General features: G+C 46.6%; 1 protein-coding gene across 1 annotated transcript in view; it reads right to left on the bottom strand.

The window, feature by feature from the left end:
* The window catches only part of LOC144125625 (acetylcholine receptor subunit alpha-1-A-like), a 141,398-nt gene that overhangs the window by 17,251 nt on the left and 102,892 nt on the right, over positions 1–21,255 (bottom strand). Inside the window, exon 3 of the mRNA XM_077659193.1 lies at positions 21,164–21,208. Within this exon, the coding sequence (XP_077515319.1) occupies positions 21,164–21,208 (45 nt within the window). The remainder of the gene's footprint in view (positions 1–21,163; positions 21,209–21,255) is intronic.

Genomic DNA, 21,255 nt, shown 5'->3' with positions numbered 1-21,255 from the left:
CCGACTTCCGTATGCGTTGTTCTAGAATCTGCCATGTTGTCAACTGGGACGAGTACAAAGAGCACCTTACATGTGTATCTAATGATGTTATTTACAGGGGCGCGAGATGCGTCACTATAGACAGACGCGCGTGAGAATAGAGAAGCGAAACATTACGGCCACCACCGAGTAGCCGAGAAGCGGTGAAACTGATCCTTTCGTGCCGAGGAGGCCAGCGCTACTAACATAAATATCCGGCGGCTGCGGAGTGGAGAGGTTCACAGCGGGGCCGGAATCGGACGTTCTCTACAGGGCATCCCCTCCCCGTAGACCTGAAAATCGCTGTTGTTGAGCTGATGCCAGTACATGTCTTTACTCACGGGGCGCGCTTTGGGGAGGGGGACGAAGAATCGAGCGGCAGATGAGCGGGGAGTGAAATAAACACACACGAGCTGGCCATGCTTCACGCCATCTATTGCAACCGCGTTTTCACGGCCGTCCGCAGTCACAGTGAAGGTGTTTTCGCGCTGTAGCAAATCGAACCACGGTGCTTCGAACAGGCCGTCGAACGGTGAAATGAGGGCGAGCCAGATGCCTTCGCGGCGCACGGAAACATGAGTCGAAGAAGGTAACCTTACGAAAACGTTGTAAGTCGAGGGCTATCGAGCTGGAGCAGGTCGCAAGCGTGCGAAGAGCGACAGAAGTTGCTCGACTATAGGCAGGTGGCCAGATGTGCGGTGCTGGTGGTGGTGCAGAGAATTCGCCGGGTAGACGTAGAGTCGTCCCGTACACCATTTTGGCCGTAGTGCACCATAGGTCCTATTTTATAGTCTAACGAATGCCCAGCAGAACTAGGGGAAGGTCGTTGACCCATGAAGTTCCAGCGTCGCGGGCGATGAGGGCGGCCTTCACCTGACGGTTGAAGCCTTTCAACCATTCCATTCCTTTCATTGACGGATGGTATGCATGCCGTTTTGTGAATATGGCGGATGCCGAGGACGCTTGTTAGCGCTCTGAACAGATCACTTTCATACTGTTGTCCACTGTCGGTTGTTACCACACTGGCACAGCCGAAACGAGAGATCCAGCCGGCTACGAAAACGGATGCCACGGTGGGCGTTATATCGTATACCAGAAACGCTTCTGGCCAGCGCGTGTGGCGATCAACGCACGTGAGGCTGTAGCGTTTACCACGTGATGAAGGTAACTGGCCGACAATGTCGATGTGTACATGGTCAAAGCGTGAGTCAGGCAGGCGGAAGGGCTGGAGTGGCGACTTGGTATGGTGGGTTGTCTTTGCACGTTGGTAGCTCTGACTTTCTCGAGCTCAACGGCTGACGTCAGCGTTGATACCGGGCCATACAAAGCGGGAGGTTAAGTGGCACGAACACTGGAATGGCTCGAGTCCTGTAGCTTGTCAAAGACTTGACGACAGTGCGAGTCCGGCACAAAGGTACGGGCACAGCCAGATGACACGTCGCAGACGATCGTGCCGGAGGTCAATGGTAGTGGCACATCACAAAACGACAGAGGTGTGGACCCCGCACGCAGGTCACGAAGCTCGTTGTCGTTATGTTGTGCTTCTGCGAATACCTCGAAGTCCACAGTACCAGCAGAAAGCGCATGGACACGTGACAGTGCATCGCCAGTCGCATTGACGGCTACTTCGATGTACTAAAGGTGAAGCGTGAATTTGGAGATAAAATGCATGTGCCGAATTTGCCGGGGCGTCTGTGTGCCGTGGTTGCAACGGAAAGGGAATGTCAGTGGCTTGTGACCCGTAACCACGTGGAGCATGGCATCTTCGAGAAGATGGCGGAAATGCTGAATGCCAAGGTTGACAGCCGTGAGTTCACGATCGAATGTGCTGTACCCAGCTTTTGTAGGCTTCAGCTTCTGCGAAAGGAAACCGAGTGGGCACCACACATTCTGGTGAAGTTGTTGCGGAACTGCACCAACGGCATGAAAGGAGGCGTCGGTGATCAGCCTCATTGGGGCGTCGGTTAGGGGGGGCACAAGGAGTGCGGCGAGCGCCAGGGCAGCCTTGGCCTCTTGGAAGGTGGCGTCTGCTTCAAGTTTCCAGCCCAAGGACGCAGATGAGGCCTTTGGAGACCTCAGCATGTCGGTCAGATGAAGAATAATGCGGAATAATGCGCTGGGGCATGGATATTAACCCAAACAAAACCGTACTATTAAGAATCACAAGGAAAAAAGTGCCCAGATTTCACAGTTATATACTTCACAATCATCCCATTTTAGAAGTAGAAAGCTATAAGTACCTCGGAGTAACCCTCACGAACAAACTTACTTGGTCCACTCATATCGCTGACATCTGCTCATCAGCAGTAAAGAAATTATGGTTTATTAAAAGAAAACTCAGAAACTCTCCCGTGAGCACCAGAATCACTGCATACAAGGCTTGTGTTAGGTCCCGACTTGAATATGCGGCAGCAGTGTGGGACCCGCATAACAAGAAAGACATTGCTCAACTGGAGCGTGTTCAGCGAAAAGCAGTTCGTTTTATTTATGGGAAATATAGAAGGATAGACTCTCCAACTGCATTAATTCGAAAGAGTAATTTACAGTTCTTGGCAATAAGAAGAAAAGTTACCCGTCTAGTACTGCTTCATAATTACATGTCTGGAAATCTGAAGGCAGATCTTCCTGATTGTGTGAAGCTGGCGAGCACTAGGAGAACACGTCATGTACATGAGCAGTCATTAGCACCAATTTTCGCGCGAACTAGTGGGTTTAAGAACAGTTTTTTTCCGAACACTGTCGCGGAGTGGAATGGCCTTCCTTCGGGTCTATGTAAGTCTATGAATTTTGAGAAGGAGCTCAAGAACTTATTGTATGGCTCCCAGTATCTTGTTTGATGACTCTGGTTTTGTGTCCTGTTTACTGACTCGCGGTTTTGTAGCTGGTGCTCTTTTAGAAATTTTTTTAGTTGTATGCCCCTCCTGCTTGGGCCAACTCTGGCTTGCAGTATACTGAAATAAATAAATAAATGTATTAGTCAGGAAGCGACCCTTCTACTGCTCGTGGTGTATGTGTCTGGGTATCGGGTTCACATGGATATTCTCTCTTGCAGGTGTCGGAATTTGGGAAGCTGTATAGCTTTCCTTTGTAACCGTACGGCTGCGCTTGGGTGGATGCCAGTGAGTAATTACCCCCTGATTACAAATATACTCCACTTTAGGGGATTCCCCTAAACATCCACCAACTCACTTCTCATTTCGAGTTATTGATCAATTCGCTCTCGCCCTACCATAAGCTTGCAGTTCCGGTTAGCTCAGTTAGTAGAGCCACTGCTCCGGTAAGCGGTAATCCCGGGTTCGAACCCCGGACCAGGACGGATTTTTCTTACAAAGCTTCTACAAGCTGCAATGTTTCTGAAAGAAGCCGGATGGCTGCGCTCGGGTGGATGTCAATGAGTAATTACTCTCTTACTACAAATCTGTTTAGGGGTTCCCCTTAGGGGTATGTTTAGGGGTTCCCCTAAACATATAACCATCCTTAGTGAGGAACGGGCACGATGGACCTCTCTCCTTGAGCGGACCTAGCAACTGGAGCGTATAATCAAAGTGATGGAGCCCCAAAGCGTCCTCAACCGAGAGCGCTCGAGTCGACCAGAAGTTTCACCTCAGCCCAAGCTCGTCAGATGAAGTGGGGGTAAGGTAGTGCAGCTCGACCGGAAGATGGTGGCTCGATCTGGGACCTGCGCAGCTCGTTCTAGGATACAAGGCTTTGCAAATGGCCCCAAGTGCACTTCTGCCAGGACGTTTATGATGCTTCATGCGTGAGAACGCCAAGGGGGTCGGAGCTGCTCGCTACCAAAGCATCACAATTTAACAAAAAATAAAACAGCAATTGACAGTTTGGAACACGACTATAGAGACCATGCGGGTAGCGCTGCGAGCCCACGCTAAGGCCGTAGTTCCCGTCTTGACAATTTTTAAGGTTCCATTCATTTGCGAATTTTATAAGAAGAATCCCGAGGAGCCGGCGGCGTGTGTGTGTGTGCACTCGCCAGATGGTACAAAAATCACAGCGATGACAAGAAAAATAGGGTGACGTCATCAAGCGGCCGTATGACGCACTTAGCAAGCCAAGCACCGCCACTTCAGACTAGCCCATACATGTCGTTCGTCTATATAGTATGCCAACTACTGGCCGACCTCCATGTGACGCCATTTTCCCGACATTCGTATCAAAATTCTGAAACAACCGTTTGTCGTACAGCGTTCCGGGTGGTGTTATACGATTTCTCGTTGCACATAGCTTACATGAGCTAGTCAAGTTGGAGGGTAGCTTGCGACACGCATTCAAAGCGGCGACATATGCACCTCCAGTAGCTTGCCTTCCCAGATTTTGGTATCAAAATTGTGATGTAACCGTTCATCGCATATCGTTCTGGGTAGTGTCACACGCGCGCTGGCGTGTGTAGGTGGTGTCATACATCGCGCATGACTCACCACTTTTGTAACGTAGCGAGACTAAGCATTTCACAAGCAATGTAATGTAAGGTGTATAATGCTTGTACAAAGTAATCCATCCTCATGCCTCGTAATAGTCATGACTCCTAGTAACTTTGCAACGTAGCATGACTGAGTGCTTTAATGCTTTCGCATTCTCATACATAAATGCGCTTAAGTGTATGTGCTTTCATTCTATGTTTTTGTGAAGTTTGACTAATTGTGATACAATTAACAAATTTGCTCTTGCAACTTGGTTGGTCTGCATTGCTCATGTTTTTTTTTTGTTGTTGCTGTGCTTGGACTGGTTCCTCTGATGCTTTAGCCCTCAAAAAGGCTGGTAGTCTCAAATTAATTAATGGAAATAAATAATCAAGAACATAAGAACCAAAATATTAATAAGTATGCAACATAATAATCACACAATTAAAACCAGTGCATAAATAAAAATTACGAAGGGCACTTAAGACTGCTTACGCGCTTGCAATACGAAAGCATTGTCTCATCGTAAGCTCTGTTGCGAGGTTCATTCCTTCTTTCCTAACGACACACCTACTCATTACAATACACTCCTAAGGAAACGCATTCAGTAGGTTCACCTTTATTCGCCTAGAGAAAGGCGGTTTTGTGGCCTATGGGTTGCGTGCCTTGCTTCGCAAACTGCACTTCCTTTGTTCAAGTCCCCTCACCCTCGGAACAGATATTACCTTTTTTTTAGCCGTAGATGCCACTATATTACGGTGTACTGCTGACGTCATGCGAGAGCATGCTGACGTCACTGAAGAATTTTGTGCCATGGACGGCGACGGACATTGGCTTTGTGCTAGTAGGACATAAAATGCTTTCATATTAGTAAGACGAGCGTGCGAAAATTCATGTCCCTTTCTCACTACTACGCACGGTACTAATTGCATGAAATCAAGGCAATGTTAGCAGCGTACCTTTTTCGGGTAACATTCACTTGTAGCAATGTTGAGTGCTGCTGTTGTCCCCAGCGCAGCATTGTATGGCAAAACCCCGTTTCTTTGACATAGCGCGTCTCTGTTAAGCGACTGGCGACGGGTTCATAACACGAGCGCCCGTTTCGCGCGTAGCCGCAATAATAGAAATAGGCAAGTGTTTTTTTCTCTCCACAACCTTCTCAAAGAAACTGTTTGCGATTGCACCTTCCCAAATCTTGCCGCATTCAGCTTATGCGAAGGATCGTGTGACGGACTGGAAGACGACGAACTGTGCAGTGGCGCGGGCTGATGTGCTCGCGCCAGGCCGTCAGCCAGTAAATCATGCCACAGCTATCTGTCATGTCTTACTGCATTCATTGGCTTGTAACAATATGAATGAAGCAAAGCAAGCACGGATGTTCCATATTAAAGCTCGGTCAGTATTTTTTTTTTAGAGATTTTGCGCGGCCTACTCGGGTAATTTCCGAGGCATCTTTGAGGCCGACATTGTGTTTGTGGCTTAGCTGAGACTACACGGTTTCATATACATAGCGTACTTTGTGCAATTTCACATTAGTATGCACTCCAGAAGGCGTGCCATCATTTCGTTCGGACATTTAACATTGTCTTCTCATTTTGTTTAGCGGGTCTTGCTACTTTTGTATTTTAATCCATAACTCTGCATTTCTATTCATACATCACACGTCTACTACTATAAACAGACGAAGTTGCTGCAATACCCGCCACTGGGAACCAGAGGGATACTTGGGCCTCCCTCTGCGTCTAAGGGAATTTCTGCGTGCACTGGCGACTCATGGTAATGACAACTGCAGAACAGGCCATGTTTTTACTGTGCTTTCCACCAACAACAAAAAATACCTGTTAAAAAAATAGGCCGGCTTTCTGAACATGCAAGCGGCACTTACATTATCCTCATTGGCTATTCTCTAAACCTCAGTGGGCAGTTTACCGGCACTTTCTTTGACAGCCAGCTAGCAGCGCAGTGATGACCATTCATTAAACGCCCGGGAATCAAACTGCCGTGGTCTTTCTAACGTGCATCCGTGCGAGGAATGCGCGCCTAGACAGCCGGGGATCTGTAGTCACTGCGAAGACAAACGGTGATTCTCGGACAGACAGAAACTGGAATCTGGCGACAGGGAATTCAATTACCGGCGACGCAAAAACTTCCTAAGAGCACGTTCGCTTAGGAGACCGGGACAAAACTTTGTGCGTTGGCGTTAATTAGAAGATCCTCTGAGCCAGAGCTCAGGTTACTGCGCTGCACGGAGGCGCTGTACTCAGAGTCACGCCGAGGGGGCGCTCTGCTCCCTATCAGCGCATGCCCGAGAGCGTCGCGCGGCTGTCTGGCCTGCACGGGCTCTCAATCCATTAGCGCCCAACTGAGGAGGAGGCGATCCGCTGGGCGTCCATTTCAGAGCGCGAATGAGATGGCGCTGACGTCTCGTTAGCTTTCACTCGGCTGTCCGAGATTGCCCACGTCAATTCTTCTCCTTTAGGGCGCCTGTTTCAGTCGAAAAGAGAAAAGCTTCCTTCGTCGGTGATTTATGGAGTAAACTCGAGGTGCTCAAGAAACGGCGCAAGTTTTCCGTACCGAACGCTCAATACTGCGCCAAGCAGGGCTCTGAAAGTGCAGACGCTGGCAGGAAGCGACATAACACGCTTGTAAGTTTTAGACACTACATCTTGAGAATTTGCGCACGGTAGCAAAACAGAGAAACATAGAAAACATTCAGTCGCATGATGGCTGCACACATCGGCCAGAGAAACATGACCGTGGCCTTGCATGGAATGGCGATGGAATGAGCACAGAAATAGTCTCAAAATGGGGAAGAACCGATGCAACCGATGCGCAACCGATGCAGCGCGATTTTTTCTAAGGGTCGCCAGACCAATAATTAGACTATGTACAGTCTTGTGTGAGTGTCGTCATTCATCTTAAGGAACGAAACAGCGCAACTAAAACGAAGGACCAGAAAAGGAGATACACGGACAAGCACTGACTTACAACTGACTTTTTTAATCGGAAAACCATATACAAATAATCTCTAATCACTGCGCCACATCCTCACGTCATCATCACAAACTACTAACATACAAAGAAAGGAAATAACAATTGCTGAATCTTAATCACCTACAGGCTCCCACGTTGTTCCAAAAGTCATATTTCACGCTTAGACAAGGCCATTGAAGTGCTGCTCACACACGAGTCACCTTTTGCGAAGATGTGATAAGCCTATACTACTACCCGTACTAGTTGCTCTTTATGATGATACAGCACAACAGTGTTGTCAAAGTACTGAGTGCACAGGCAAGATTTGCAATGTGCTACCAACTTCGACGAACAAGAGCCTCCTAAAGAATTAGCGTGTTCCAAAAGGCGTTCATTTAGGCACCTGCCTGTTTGGCCCACGTAGAAATGGCTACACGAGAAATGGCCACTCCCCACTATGCTATGTTGCTACCCGTCATTCATCTCTCGTCAGTCTCGTCTCATGTAGACTGCAGCACCAACGAGTGAGTCTCACTCTTTCTCTCTTGTCACTAACATGCCTAAAATTTATTATTTTATTTACGCTGTGCCCTGCAGCGCCAAGGCACTAAACCAGGGGAGTGAGCTTCACAATGCAATAGATAACAATGCCAGAAAATAAAAAGAATAAAAGTGCAAACAGGTCTTAAAGCGCAACTGCACCACTTTATCGGAATTGGGCGCTGTTTGAAGATTCAAATCTGTATAGGCTGCAGGTAAAGCATGCCAAGTGTTTTGGCGCTTGCATTTTTTTGCTTCTGCGCTTGAAAATTCTAGAGGCCCGTGTATGGTGCGATGTCAGCGCACGTTAAAAAACCCCAGGTGGCCTAAATTCGGGAGCCCTTCACTACGGCGTCCCTCACAGCCTCAGTCGCTTTAGACGTTCAACCCCCATAAATCGAACGGAACCAGAAGGAAAAACTGTGAAAACATGTAAAAGTGCGTTTCAGTCTTTAGGCCAACACATCCTGCGATACGCTATAGCAATATACGGCAGCTGCTCTGTTACTCGGCAAACAAAGGTAATGAACTGCTTCATAAGATTTCCAGAAATATTGTGTACGGGACACAACGCAATAATAGCCAATCAGAAGATATCATGAAATATTTCAGCCTATTGAATTTAAGACAGTTATATGTGTTTTTTACAACAATTTATTATGACTTCAGCTTCAAAGAACCTGTGAACAAGGGAAAAACACTAAGGCCAAAGGAAAGACTTGTGATGCCACGAGTTTATACTAATTATGGTAAAAGAACTCGAAGGTATTATTTGTCACAATTCTTTAACAGCTCATCTCAAGAGCTCCAGAGTATCCGCGGCAGAAAAAAAAGCAAAAGTCCTGTAAAGAAATTGGGTATTTTCATTACTGAATGTGTTTATTTTTTCCGTTTTTTCGTCTCTCCTGCTTTGCAAAATGTTGCAGTTTTCGTGATGTCTCACTTTTGCACTTATTTTATTCCTTTATTTCATTTTTTTTACTCAATCTCGTGAGCATGAGCGTGTGTTCAGTTACGTAGAAAATCGAAACTGCACTTGAAGAATTGGTAGCTTTTAAGTTACCGTGTAATCTTATTTTTCTTTTTTGTCTCTGTATTACTCAGCAGAACTGTGTGAAAATTGGTTATACATTCGTGATGTTTTACTTCTGTACTTCTGTATATTGTTCTATGAGGATTCTAGTCTGGGCAGTTGGTTCATACTTTCTACGAAACAGATTAACACAGCGCAACGGAAGTACGTCAAAAGAAACAGGCAACAGAGGACAGACGCTGACTACCAACTCTTTATTGCGTCATAAAAAACCAGCACAATTTATGTCATATTTCTTAGACCACGTGATTCACTGTCAGCCAGTGGGCAATGCGAAGGAAACCCCCACACGACTGGCGATCATTACGTAGCGAAAATGAACTCATGACCCGTGTATGCAATAACATGCAATGATACTAGTAAAATAATGATAACGATAAACGGACCACAGAAAAAAAGGTGTGCAAGAACCAGCTACAGGCCTTAGACAACGGCAGCTCTGAAAAGCAAGAAAATGAGTACGACAAAAAAAAAATAAATCTTGGAGCTATAAAAAATAACTAAAGAGGGCGAGAAGGCGCAAATGCATGAGAATCGCGCATGTTCCTCTGCCATTAACATCGGCGGTGCCAGGGGCGATATTGAGTATATGCGCCTTCTCGCCCTCCTAGGAATGAGGTGGAGCGCATATGGCAGGTTCTCTTCACATCATGAATGGCAGTTTACCAACATCCATCAAGAGAAAAGTATACAACAGTTTATATCTTACCAGTACTCACCTACGGGGCAGAAACGTGGAGGCTAACGATAAGGGTTCAGCTTAAGTTGAGTACAACGCAGCGAGCTATGGAAACGAAAATGATAGGCGTAACGTTAAGTGACCGGAAGCGGGCAGAGTGGGTGAGGGAACAGACACGGGTTAATGACATCCCAGTCGAAATCATGAGGAAGAAATGAGCTTGTGCAGGGCATGTAATACGAAGGCAAGATAACCGCCGGTACTTAAGGGTAACGGAGTGGTTTCCAAGAGAAGGTAAGCGTAGCAGGGGGCGGCAGAATATTGGGTGGGCGGATGAGATTATGAAGTTTGCGGGCATATGGTGGCCGCAGCTGGCAAAGGACAGGTTTAATTGGAGAGACATGGGAGAGGCCTTTGCCCTGCAGTGGGCGTAGTCAGGGTGGTGATGATGATGAAATTCACGAGCTTCGAGAATATCAAATATACAAAAGCCAACATGACAAGACAGCTAATGATGACCTCGAAAGATACAGCGTTAGAATGCATCAGGAAGTGGAAGAAAATTTCAATTAAATATGCGAGCCTTGCCTGAAATTATAATAGAACCTATGCTATGTGCTGTACCAGGCAAAAAATTGTTTAAACATGCCAGATGCGAAGAAGCAAAAATTTAAAACAGTTAAAGATAGATACTGTCGTCTTAGTTCGTCGATATTTTTATATTTATATTGAAAAACTCGGATATTTTCAGGATAATCCTATCTCGAGAATCCTGTGGGGACGAAAATTTAGAGAAGACACGTAATAAACGGATGCTTTGCTTGTATCTTTGTTAAATAAATGATGTGTTGCAAGTTTTGCCTCAGGAACAGGCATGACTCAGTCTGTTAACTATACCAAGGGTAGCAGCGCAGTCTCCGAGGTCTCATGGAGCTGTCGCGTAACACTGCGACGGCGCATAATATATTCAGAACGTAAATGCTGCTGCAGTTCCCTCGCGTCTTGATCGCTATGCTAGCATCTGACGACACTGGTGTCGGAGTTAGATGGGGCACTGCGAGCGCCAAATTACTTTAAAAGCTGTTTAATTAGGAGCCCTTTGTTTGCCACGGAGAATTTCTTTATCGTTTACGAGCGGGCAGTAACAGCGCGGTCGCTTGCTTCGATAAAGTTTCCGCTAATGGATTTATCGGTTCCATCGAAACGAAGAACCGGCACAAAAGCGGAGTGGCGCCTAACTTATTGATGCCATTATCTGATAAGGCAGCACGCCATGACTGGGGCCACTGCGGTCATTGCCGCTTTAGTTTGTGCCTTTTTTAGAAGAGCGTGATTGCAGAGCGAAATGAGGGCTTTGCCATCACTCGCTTCGGAAAAATCGAAGCCTAGAAACAGCTGATAAATGCAAATCAAGTAAAAAAAAAACACTGAGCTGCTGGCCAACCGGAACGAGAAAGTTGCGGCGGAGATGATTTCATGGAGATCTCCGAATTAGTGCGACGTTACCACACTCCCATGAAACCATCCCTGGAACAACCACAACAACAAAAGAGCCATTCAGTATGAATGAGAATGCTGCGAGGGCAGCAATCAATTGAACCGCGAGGATCTGTGCAAGAGGTGCGTCATATTGCCATAAGAAGTCGCAAATGCCAATAAACAAATTTATTGAGTTAGCGCAGACTGCCGGGCACCTTTATGTGCATTCTCTTCACGATTTGGCAACCATTCGTATAAGACAGCGTCTTTTCATGTCGTCTTACTTTTATGCTCCTAATGGACAGATTTGAAGGCCGCCGTGATCGAAGATAGCATGACGTGAAAGACCCGCCCTTGCTTATCGATTGCAAAGCCAAACGCGGCGCCTGCTGCCAGCCCATTGTCTGGTCCGTCACATGGTTTCGACAGCGCTAGTCAATATCGAAACGCGGCCCTCGAAACGTGGGTGTTGATAGGAAGCCCCGCTTATAAATTCCGTGCGCGCCGCAATGCCTTAGTACGTTGCTCAAGGTCTTCCCACGCGTCAGTGTCCCTTTCATTAAGGAGTAATAATGCATGGCTTTTATTCTCCGAAACCTCATCAAGTATGGTGCCCAATGTGCCGGTCCCGCTTGTTGGCTACAGCTTTCCTGTCCACGACATCCCAGCTGAAGACTGGCAACCCGCAGAGAGGACACGAAGAGGTCAATGAAGCTGCAGAGTGCGTTGACGTGTGGTGGTTTCGAGCACTCTCGCGTGGGATTGAGCAGTGCACTATGAATCGCGTACGGGACGCATTATTCGAGGCTTGCGAAGCCCTTTTTCTTCCCAACGAGAGGATGACCAGAATTTGCCTTCCTAAATTTTTTTTCACGTGTTTAGATTCATATGTAATCGACAAGGAATAAAAGAAGGGTGCGCTGAAGGAACACTGTTTCCCGTATTCAACCCTCAAGCTGTTTCAGTACGAGTATGATATGATACGGAAGTATTTAGTTCAGCGTTTCTTCGCAGTTTCTAAGTGAACTCCGACGAGCTTTAGTGTTCGCATGACAAACTTAAATACTGTCGACTTGCCTACTGAATGAAATGAAAGTACACGAGGACTGGAAACGTGCTTTCTTACATCGACTAGCTGACGGTCGGTGCTCCTGAATATTCAAGTACGATGCTAGAATGGAGTTTCATTACCAGTCGTTGTGGCGTGAACACTCCTTCTCTTGTCCCTTGTCTTTTATGACTTTTTTTTTTCAAGTTTCATTTCGCCTTTCTGCTTAAAACAACAGCGGATACATCAACCCTCCAAGCGATTGAACTAAAGGCAGTGCGCATTTTTATATCTTCAGGTGTTGCGAAGATATTTTCTTCCTCTCCGAAATGTCCAGAGAAGCGACCTAGGTGGGCCGCATAGGTCACGTGGCCTGTTGGCCTGTGTCGCCGGCGGTAGCCATCGCATGACAGTGGAGCTTGGCTTAACTGCTGCGCCACTGCGCACTGAAGTGACATGAGACTACCAAGGCATCTGTGAATGTAAGTCGGTAATTACCAATTCCGCATATATGGGCATTAACCAATTAACGCCATAGCGTCATACGTTTAAGGCGGAGCTTAAGTGTTCCCTGCCATTGTTTTATGCCCAGCTCACTCACGACTCAGATCGCGATCTGAAATGAGCGCGAGTGAGCCCGGGTGAGTACACTTATGAGTGAGTTCGCATGACTACGATCTCAGTTATCGCTTCTTCCAGCAACTCGGTACTGGCTAACGATCCTCACAAAATCATTAATTTCCGATATTCCTCTACTCCAGGGCTTGGTATGAACGCCAACAACCAATATTAGCGCATTTTTCTGACGTCGGCGGCCGGCATACAGGCCGGCCTTGAGAAGCACGCCCTTCTCACCACTGTACCTCGGCGGTGCATATCAAAACCGCCGCGACATCCACCTATTCGCTCAGGTCGTCGTAGCACATTGCGAATGGCACTTTAGAAGGACCGAGCGCGAGTGCCTGAGGCGCGGCCAAATGAGACGAAACTCGAAAGCGCGCGGGCAACGTCATTGCCGAGAGTTTTCGCTTCAAACGAGAATCTGACGAGAAGGCGACCAGCAGGTCGCGCTTGCAAGTGTGAACAACGGCCTTGTCGAGCGACCTGCTGCCTGCTCGCAAGCGACTTCTGGTTGCGTGCCCTTTGAGGCTCGCAAGCGTGAATGGCCATTTAACCTTATAGAGGATGCCCTTCAAAGGCAGCCGCGTTCATCTTGTGCGTAGAAGAGCCTCTAGCAGCTGGGAGGAATCTGTTACCACAAATAAGGTACAATAAACAGTTCATTAGATGATTTCCGGAAACAGATATTCGAAAAAAATATTTATTTCAGTCGTATTTGTGCAAGTGAGCAGCTGAAGACAGAACGTCTATGAGACCATTTCGACGCATTTTGTCTTTAGGTGTGTTTTTACCACCCTTCGTGCTTATTCTGAGGTGATCCTGACGAGTACTTCTTTCCCATGTATAGGCGTCATAATATGCGGCGCAGCCCGAATTATAGGATCAAAGTGCACTACGCAGGCACACTGTGTGTCAATAAGGTACTCGAGGAAATATTTAGACAGCTTGGGATATTTCATCCTGCACTCGGTGAAACAAAAGACACCAGGGTCACGCACGTGAAACGAGTAATGCAAATAAGGCACCTGTGTTGACCTTAGCCAACTTGCGTCCCACTGCGCTCCTGCTCATCTGTTTGTTTCTTCAATGCTTTCTACTGGAATAAGTTTATCGGCACATACCGCTTTATCTGCGTTTATTCCGCGTTGCACCAGGAGATATTGAAACAAAATCGATCCAGCGTCTGGTTTCCGAAATAACGATGCCCTTGCGACGCGTGCCCGAGCTTAGCGTCGCGAACGAAATCGACAGACCTCTCTGCTTCACGGTCAACAGTGCTTACCAAGCCAGGAGTACGACGTCAGCGCGATAGCCCCCGCAGCTTCAAGGTTTTCGCGAGATCGATGCGCCGTGAAAATAGCCGGGACCTTCGCTCGGGGGGAAGGGGGGTCAGCGCTGGCTTCACAGCCAGTGCTGTGAAGCTGCCTGACATCGGTCGCCCGCAAACTAAACGAGACAGAGTCTGCTACGCTAAAGGACTGCCCGTTTTGGCAAGTGTCGAATAATAGTCAGAAGGTCAGCTGTACGCGCTACCTAGGTAACTACGCTACACAGCCTAATGACTTTGCTATCTTGCGTCGAGAATAGACACGCAGAACGCGCTTTTCGTTGGGCTCTCAGGAGAGACAGCAGAGTACCGGTTGAGTAAATGGTCCGGAGGTGCATTTTTCATCTAATGGGAGGTTGTCCCTCCTGCACTAATGGCGACGAGTTTTTTTTTCAAATATCGGACGAAATGTAAGAAACAGAACATAAATGAGTCGGTCTGGGCCAATGATAGCCCTTCATACATACATGTGCACTACCTTGGTCGAGGTGCATCTGTGATTAACCAGAAAAAAATTGCGATATATATATATATATATATATATATATATATATATATATATATATATATATATATATATATATATATATATATATATATATATATATATATATATATATATAGGTCACACATGTTAGGTCAAACCGTAATTTTATTTAAGCGATAGATTAATCGAAGTATTATTATCCCGCTGATCAGCCCTACACGTTCAAAAAAAAATTAAAACATTCCCCTATGCACCTTGGTTTCGGTGACTGCTGGCTCCCTTCATAAGTGTATATATATATATATATATATATATATATATATATATATATATATATATATATATATATATATATATATATATATATATATATATATATATATATACACTCTCAAGGTTCGCTTACAAGCAAAACATAAATACCCACGAAAGCTGCAGATTGGACAGCCGTCGCCGTAGCTCAGTTGGTAAGAGCACCGGACGCGATATTCGGAGGTCGTGGGTTCCGATCCCACCGGCGGCATGGTTGTTTTTTTCTGCTGGTTTATAAGTAATTTTCTTTAAAACCAATTGATTGGCATTAGAAATTAAAAAAAAAAGAAAACATTCCCCTATGCACATTGGTTTCTTTGACTGTTGGCTTCCTTAATATGTTATATATATATATATATATATATATATATATATATATATATATATATATATATATATATATATATATATATATATATATATGAAAAAAGTCAACAGCCACACAAACCGAGGTGCAAAGGGACTTTAAATTTTTTTTTAATTTGTGGTGTTGATCAATGGAGATTATTAGTGAATTTTATCGCTTAAAAAAGTTGATTAGGAAAGCAGAAGAAAAGGATAAAAAGATGAGGGTGGTGCTTGTGAACACTCTGAAGGTTAGGTCACACAGAAACTGAAATACCACCGAAAGCGAAAGATCTGACAGCTGACGCTGTAGCTTAGTTGGTGGAGCACCGGCCACTCTTTTGCGGCGAGGCTGGCCACATCTTGCTTCTGCGTCATCGCCGGGACTTCATCCGAAGGCCCACGCAGTGGTGAACGCCAATGCGAAATCGAGGATTACCTGTCGACGTTCCGGGGCTCGCCCCGAGCTTCGCTCACCTACCTCCGTCCGCTATCGTTCGCCGAGCCCCCGTCCCTGGATAAGCCGTTTTGGCACCCGTCGGGAAAACTAGGAGTACCCGGGTTCGAACCCGGCGGCTGCTTGCCGATGGAGGCGTAGCGCAAAAGGCGCCCGTGTGCTGTGCGATTTCAGTGTACGTTAAAGATCCCCAGGCAGTCGAAATTATTAACGCGAAAACATTACTAGGCTATGTCGGCGAAAAGATGTACGCAAAATATGGAAGCAAAATGTAATAGAGGTCGAGATCTCAGAGCTACTGCGCCTTTCCTTTCCTCAAAACACATGCTTCAAAAATTAGCTGCAGTTCAACTAATGCTGAATATAGTTAGAGAGCGAAAGCTGTGGTGTACCGGGTAAGTAGAGGCGTCTTGGCCTCTAACGTTGAGTCCGTTCCGCACACTGGATAGGCAACGCGCCCGCCCTGCCAGCTGCCGGTTAAATTAATGGTTGATAGCGAGAGGTTGGTCATCCAATGAACGCTACTGTTTCGTATTTACGCGCATAATTTGCGCACTTTTTATTCAGAAACTAGGGCTCGAAGAAGGGGGTGAGCAAATTACGCGGGGATTTCGCGAGTGCCACTTAAAAAACTCCACAAAGGTCATCACGCGCAATATAGGCTTAGTGTATGTTGTTGCGTATACGTCAGCACCTGGACCCGCACCCCACGCTGGCCGCCCCCCGAAAAAAGTTCACTCTAAATGATCATCCGCCCCCCCCCCCCCCCCCCCTCCCACTTTGCGGGATGGCGTGAAGGTGCCTGCATGAAGCTGAATAAGACGCTAAAACAGCGTCATCGCTTGCGGCCCAGCCAATTGTTCGGTAGTTCCGGACTCCGTAAGTTTGCTTTCGCAACTTCTCCAGGATAGCAAGCGCGAATAAATAAATCAATTATCACCCCACACAATCCTTTAACAGTACCGCGCGAGCGTCGACAAAACGGCTTGTCAGCGCCTTATCACGGCGCGGAGCTGCGAAGCCAGCGAGAATAGCCACGTGCGCACATGTTTGCCGACACAACGATTGTCGTCTATGGGCCAACTTGTGCGCACGCTGTTATTCTCGCTGGCTTCGCTGCTCCCTACCGTGATAAGGCGCTGACAAGCAGTTTGAAACTTGCCATATAGTTGTGATATCCCATCGCAAGACACGACCGAACAACCAAACACAAGCCGTCAGAGCCACCAAGAAAAGCGTAGCCGGCAGTCGAGTCACATGCATCAGCCAAACAAACAGCGGTGTTGGCTCGTCTATCAGTACCGATCCTCCCCGGAAGCGCCGCTGGCCGTTCCGAGTGGCGGTACCGCTGGTGCCGCCGCGATTGTAACAGCGGCCTCTCACGCCACCATATGAATTCCCAGTGCACAAAAGATTCACAAAGCCTTCGGAACAAACACGCCGAGTGCTACTGGTGCCATAGCGTAGAGCCCGCGTGCATGATGGTGGTCTAGCGCAGCGCGGTGCGTAAAATATGCGAGTAAAAAATTTTGTAAACCCGGGTGATAAGTTAAGGGTGCGCAAATTATGCGAGGGCGCAAATTATGCGTGTAAATGCGTATGTTTAAGCCGCCGCCCGGGGCATCGGCGTATTGCCAAATTACGTGATCAAGGGTGCCCCTTTCACAGTAGTTTTTACATTTATAATCGTTTTCATCCCCGGTCTGTCTCAGGTAGACCCAGGCTGGGCAGATGTAATTTACACCCTGTAACCGCCTCTAAATACAGGCCTGAAGGGGTCAAGAGTGGGTGGGGGCGCAACTCCTATGTCTCAGTATACGGGCGTTTTTTTTTTTTTTATTTCGCCTCCATGGATGTGCAGCCACCGCTGCCAGGATAACACCTGCGACCTTGAGATAGCTTAACGCCATAGCTTCCCGGTCCTTGCGACGGTTCACTGGCTATTCTAATCTGTAAATAAATATGAGCATCGTGACGCCTATTCGTAAAGCCCGCTGGACATGACGATTTCGTCTTTTGTTCCGGAAGTACCAGTAACATCTTGGCTTCTTGTACACTGTTTCATAGCGGTCGGATGGCAAGTGCGTTATGAGTAAGCGGCTATGTAGACATCTCGTTGCAGCAATTGCCTCACTATCCAGAGGGTCGTTGACGCCACAAGGAGTGCGCCTCGATAAAAATTTCTGAAATGAAAGGCAATAAATTGTTCTATGTAACCCGCTATTGTTTGTATTTTTACTTGGACCACCTCAGGGTGAAATTAACGAGTGTTTTGGCTCAAAACACACTTTTTGCAAATGTGGTATTTTTTTTAACTCGATGTATGCAGTTTCATCCCCTATAACATTTGTTATAGGTACAAGACAACTTAAGAAACTAAGCGGCTATTTCAGAATTTTCGAGAGCAAGCTGGAATTAAAAACAAAAACGGCAAAAATAGCACAATTTCTTTATTCTTTCCGAGTTTTTAAGAACATTTGTGCCGTATAAAGCTGCATGCTCTGATTAATATCGAAAGCCAGAATCTGTCCAAATGTCAATGAAAAAAATTTTGAAGTATTTTTTATAAATTTCAATATTTTATTAATTATTGAGCAGTGCCTGGTTTGTCGCCTTTTCCAAATATTCAAACTGCCCTCACCTCACGAATAATTTTTTTCCGAGAAAAATATTTCAGGTTTTAATTACACACATTAGGATAAGTTTTCATAACTTTTGTCCAACAAATTGGAGATGGTCGAGCTTGCAATGTCTTGGACGTTTGGCGTGGAATGAACGACCCAGGTAGAAACTAGTATTTGCTTCTCCTTCATCCCTTATGCAACCCTCTTCCTCACTAAACCAGTGACTGGCTTGAGGGAATCTCGACAGATTCGCCTTTTTTCCTGGTTATTTTTTTGGTCTGTCTCATCTTTGGCAATAGAAAATCTGGTTCGCTGAAAGGAGTTCACGGAAAACTGATGATGCAGATCTTGCAGCCTATCCCGATGACAAAAGACAGAGTGGGAAGGAACCAATGAGTCGGGCTTGCTTTTACTACACTAAAATTGGTGAATAAAGACATTATTTGCGTTTCTAGTATAGTCTTTAACATTAGTGGTCCATGTAATCCAATAGCAAGTACATTGTGTTAGGAAAAAAAAAACAACCCTTGGCACTGTGATGATTAGAAGCCCCGCTCGCTTGCTCGGTGGGCGCTCTCCGCTTGGATGACCAGACGAGCGGGCAAGCGCGCAGCGCCGAAAAACCGCTGGCCGCCTGAGCGTTCTGCGCATGCGCAGCAGCGTCTCCTCTCGTCCGCTCCGCTCCGCTGGCGCGTTCTGCTAAAAGTCTCTGGTAGCTCTTGCGCGGCTGTAGTGCATTCTTCTGAGAAAGCTGCATTCCTCGTCAAGGCTTCGGTCACCCGGTGCAACGCTGCAACTCATGTAACACCAGAGCCTAAAGGTATGGAAACGGACCAGTAGGTTTCCTCTTCTTTTTACACATCCTCTCTCACAAAATTGCGGACGTGTCGAAAAGACGTTATGAAATTCTCCAACAGCGGGAAAGTCGCTGCCTCCATGGAAGTCGATCACGCTTTGATGGCTACGGACACAATCGCTGCTTTCGCTTATCTTTTTTTTTTAAGTCTAAATACAGACTTTCGACCAAACATGTTGCGGTACGCTGTCGCCTCTTCTACAGCGCCACCCTGAAGCACAGGACGAATTGAGAGCAGTGCAGAAGTGAGCGGTACAGCTTTCATAATCGGAATTGCTACATAGGAACTTGGACGAGAAGGGTCTCGGTTAGGAGACGTATTTTAACTTTCACCTCCGACTGGGGTCTACCTTACGCTCAATGCCATGTTTACAGAAAAAGGCAGAGTTATTTGATGCAACCAAATGCGATGGTCCGAATTAAAATCTTGGCATTACCCGCGGAAATAGCTCCTCCAGTTTAGCCGCTGGAGGCGGCGCCTATGAGCTGGACAGTAACCTATAGGCGGCAGCATGCAACGTTTCTTATCCTCCCAATAAACACGTTTTGGGAAGCGCTGAGCCGTTCGTATGAATGCCACAGAGCTGCGGGGCAGTCGGCTAACCTCCGGGTTTTGTGCCTATCAGTATGCGGTATTTTGAGGCGTGAGCACGTTGAGGGTGTTCGCAATTGGCGTGATCCCAGAGCTTTGAGAAAAAGGGCAGAACTGAGTGTGGTAAAAAGTCGTGTCTACATGTTTATGAGCGACAAACTGAAGGGTGACGTGTTGGGAGCCGCTCTTCCTCCTTCCGCCGCTTCTGGCCTGTGCTCTAGTCTACCTGAAGCTGTGTCTCATAGTGAGAGCTACAGCTGGCGTCAGATAACTAGGGGCAGCTATCACAAAGCTGTTCACGCGCACGAGCGGTTTATGATCAGTGAGGGAGCGAGCGGAAGCGATCATCCCAACAAATATCCCACTATATTCGCTAATCCACTTTTAACGAATGAACAGATCTAAAAATTCAGTTCCTGGTTGGCCGACACTGGTTCAGGTCTGCAGAAAGCGAAAATGCCTTTAGTACCATGGAGATAGGTTCTGTAGGCCAAGTGAGACTGATGGAATCGGTTCACGGAAACGAAGAGAGCTTTCGCCTAGTCGTCTAAAAAGTGATGTGAACTTTTAGTGTTTCCACAACAAAAAGTAATTCATGTCCTCGTGTGTATCGAGGCCACTTACGGAGGAAGGAGAAGGGGATCGGCTGTTCGCTGCAGTGTGCTTCGACTTGCAGCTAGTATTGTTGCAGCCGAACTGTATTGCAACCTTTTCACGTGCGCTTCTTTTCACACATTTCTCGTTCTAAACTGCAGAAAACGACACGAAGAGTCCCCGACGGGTCCTGCTTAGCGAGAAATAGCGCCGCAAATTGCAGTTTTATTTCTAAATCGGTCTCGGTTCAATTTGTCTACATGGATATCACGTTGATATTTGAGAAAGGACCACTTGGTTTTGCCGGGAACTACTTGGACCAGAATGGGCTTTGCTGGCTTACGAAGGTTGCATTTAAGGTACAGTTCTGATTTTATGCTCTGTTTTTACGAACAAGCGATAAAATTGCATGAAAACTCAGAACTGAATAAGAAGGCTTGCGGCCATTTCTATAGCAAATAATGAAGACATAGCAAACAAAATAAATAGTGATTAAATAGTTTCTGCTAAAAACGCCGACATTGTCTCAAAACACGACAGTACCACGGGGAGGCGCTCCAGAATCTGATATTGCCGACATTGTTCTGGGCAACATTGACGCTGAATACTACTTCTACGCTGTCCGGAATAACAGTAACCGCATGCAATTTTTTGCTCTTGCGAAAATTGCGGGATCTTGAGGATATTTTAGTGGACTTACTTGATCGAGCCACACGATGGTTGTAAGCACTTGATTCTTCTCGTCCTGCGGAAGATAATAAAAGTGGAGTTAGAAATGCGGCACTGTGCACG

The sequence above is a fragment of the Amblyomma americanum genome, chromosome 3 (assembly GCF_052857255.1).
Source record: "Amblyomma americanum isolate KBUSLIRL-KWMA chromosome 3, ASM5285725v1, whole genome shotgun sequence".
In the NCBI taxonomy this organism is placed as follows: domain Eukaryota; kingdom Metazoa; phylum Arthropoda; class Arachnida; order Ixodida; family Ixodidae; genus Amblyomma; species Amblyomma americanum.
Note: the sequence above shows the minus strand (reverse complement) of the source record. Positions and strands in the feature narration are given on the sequence as shown.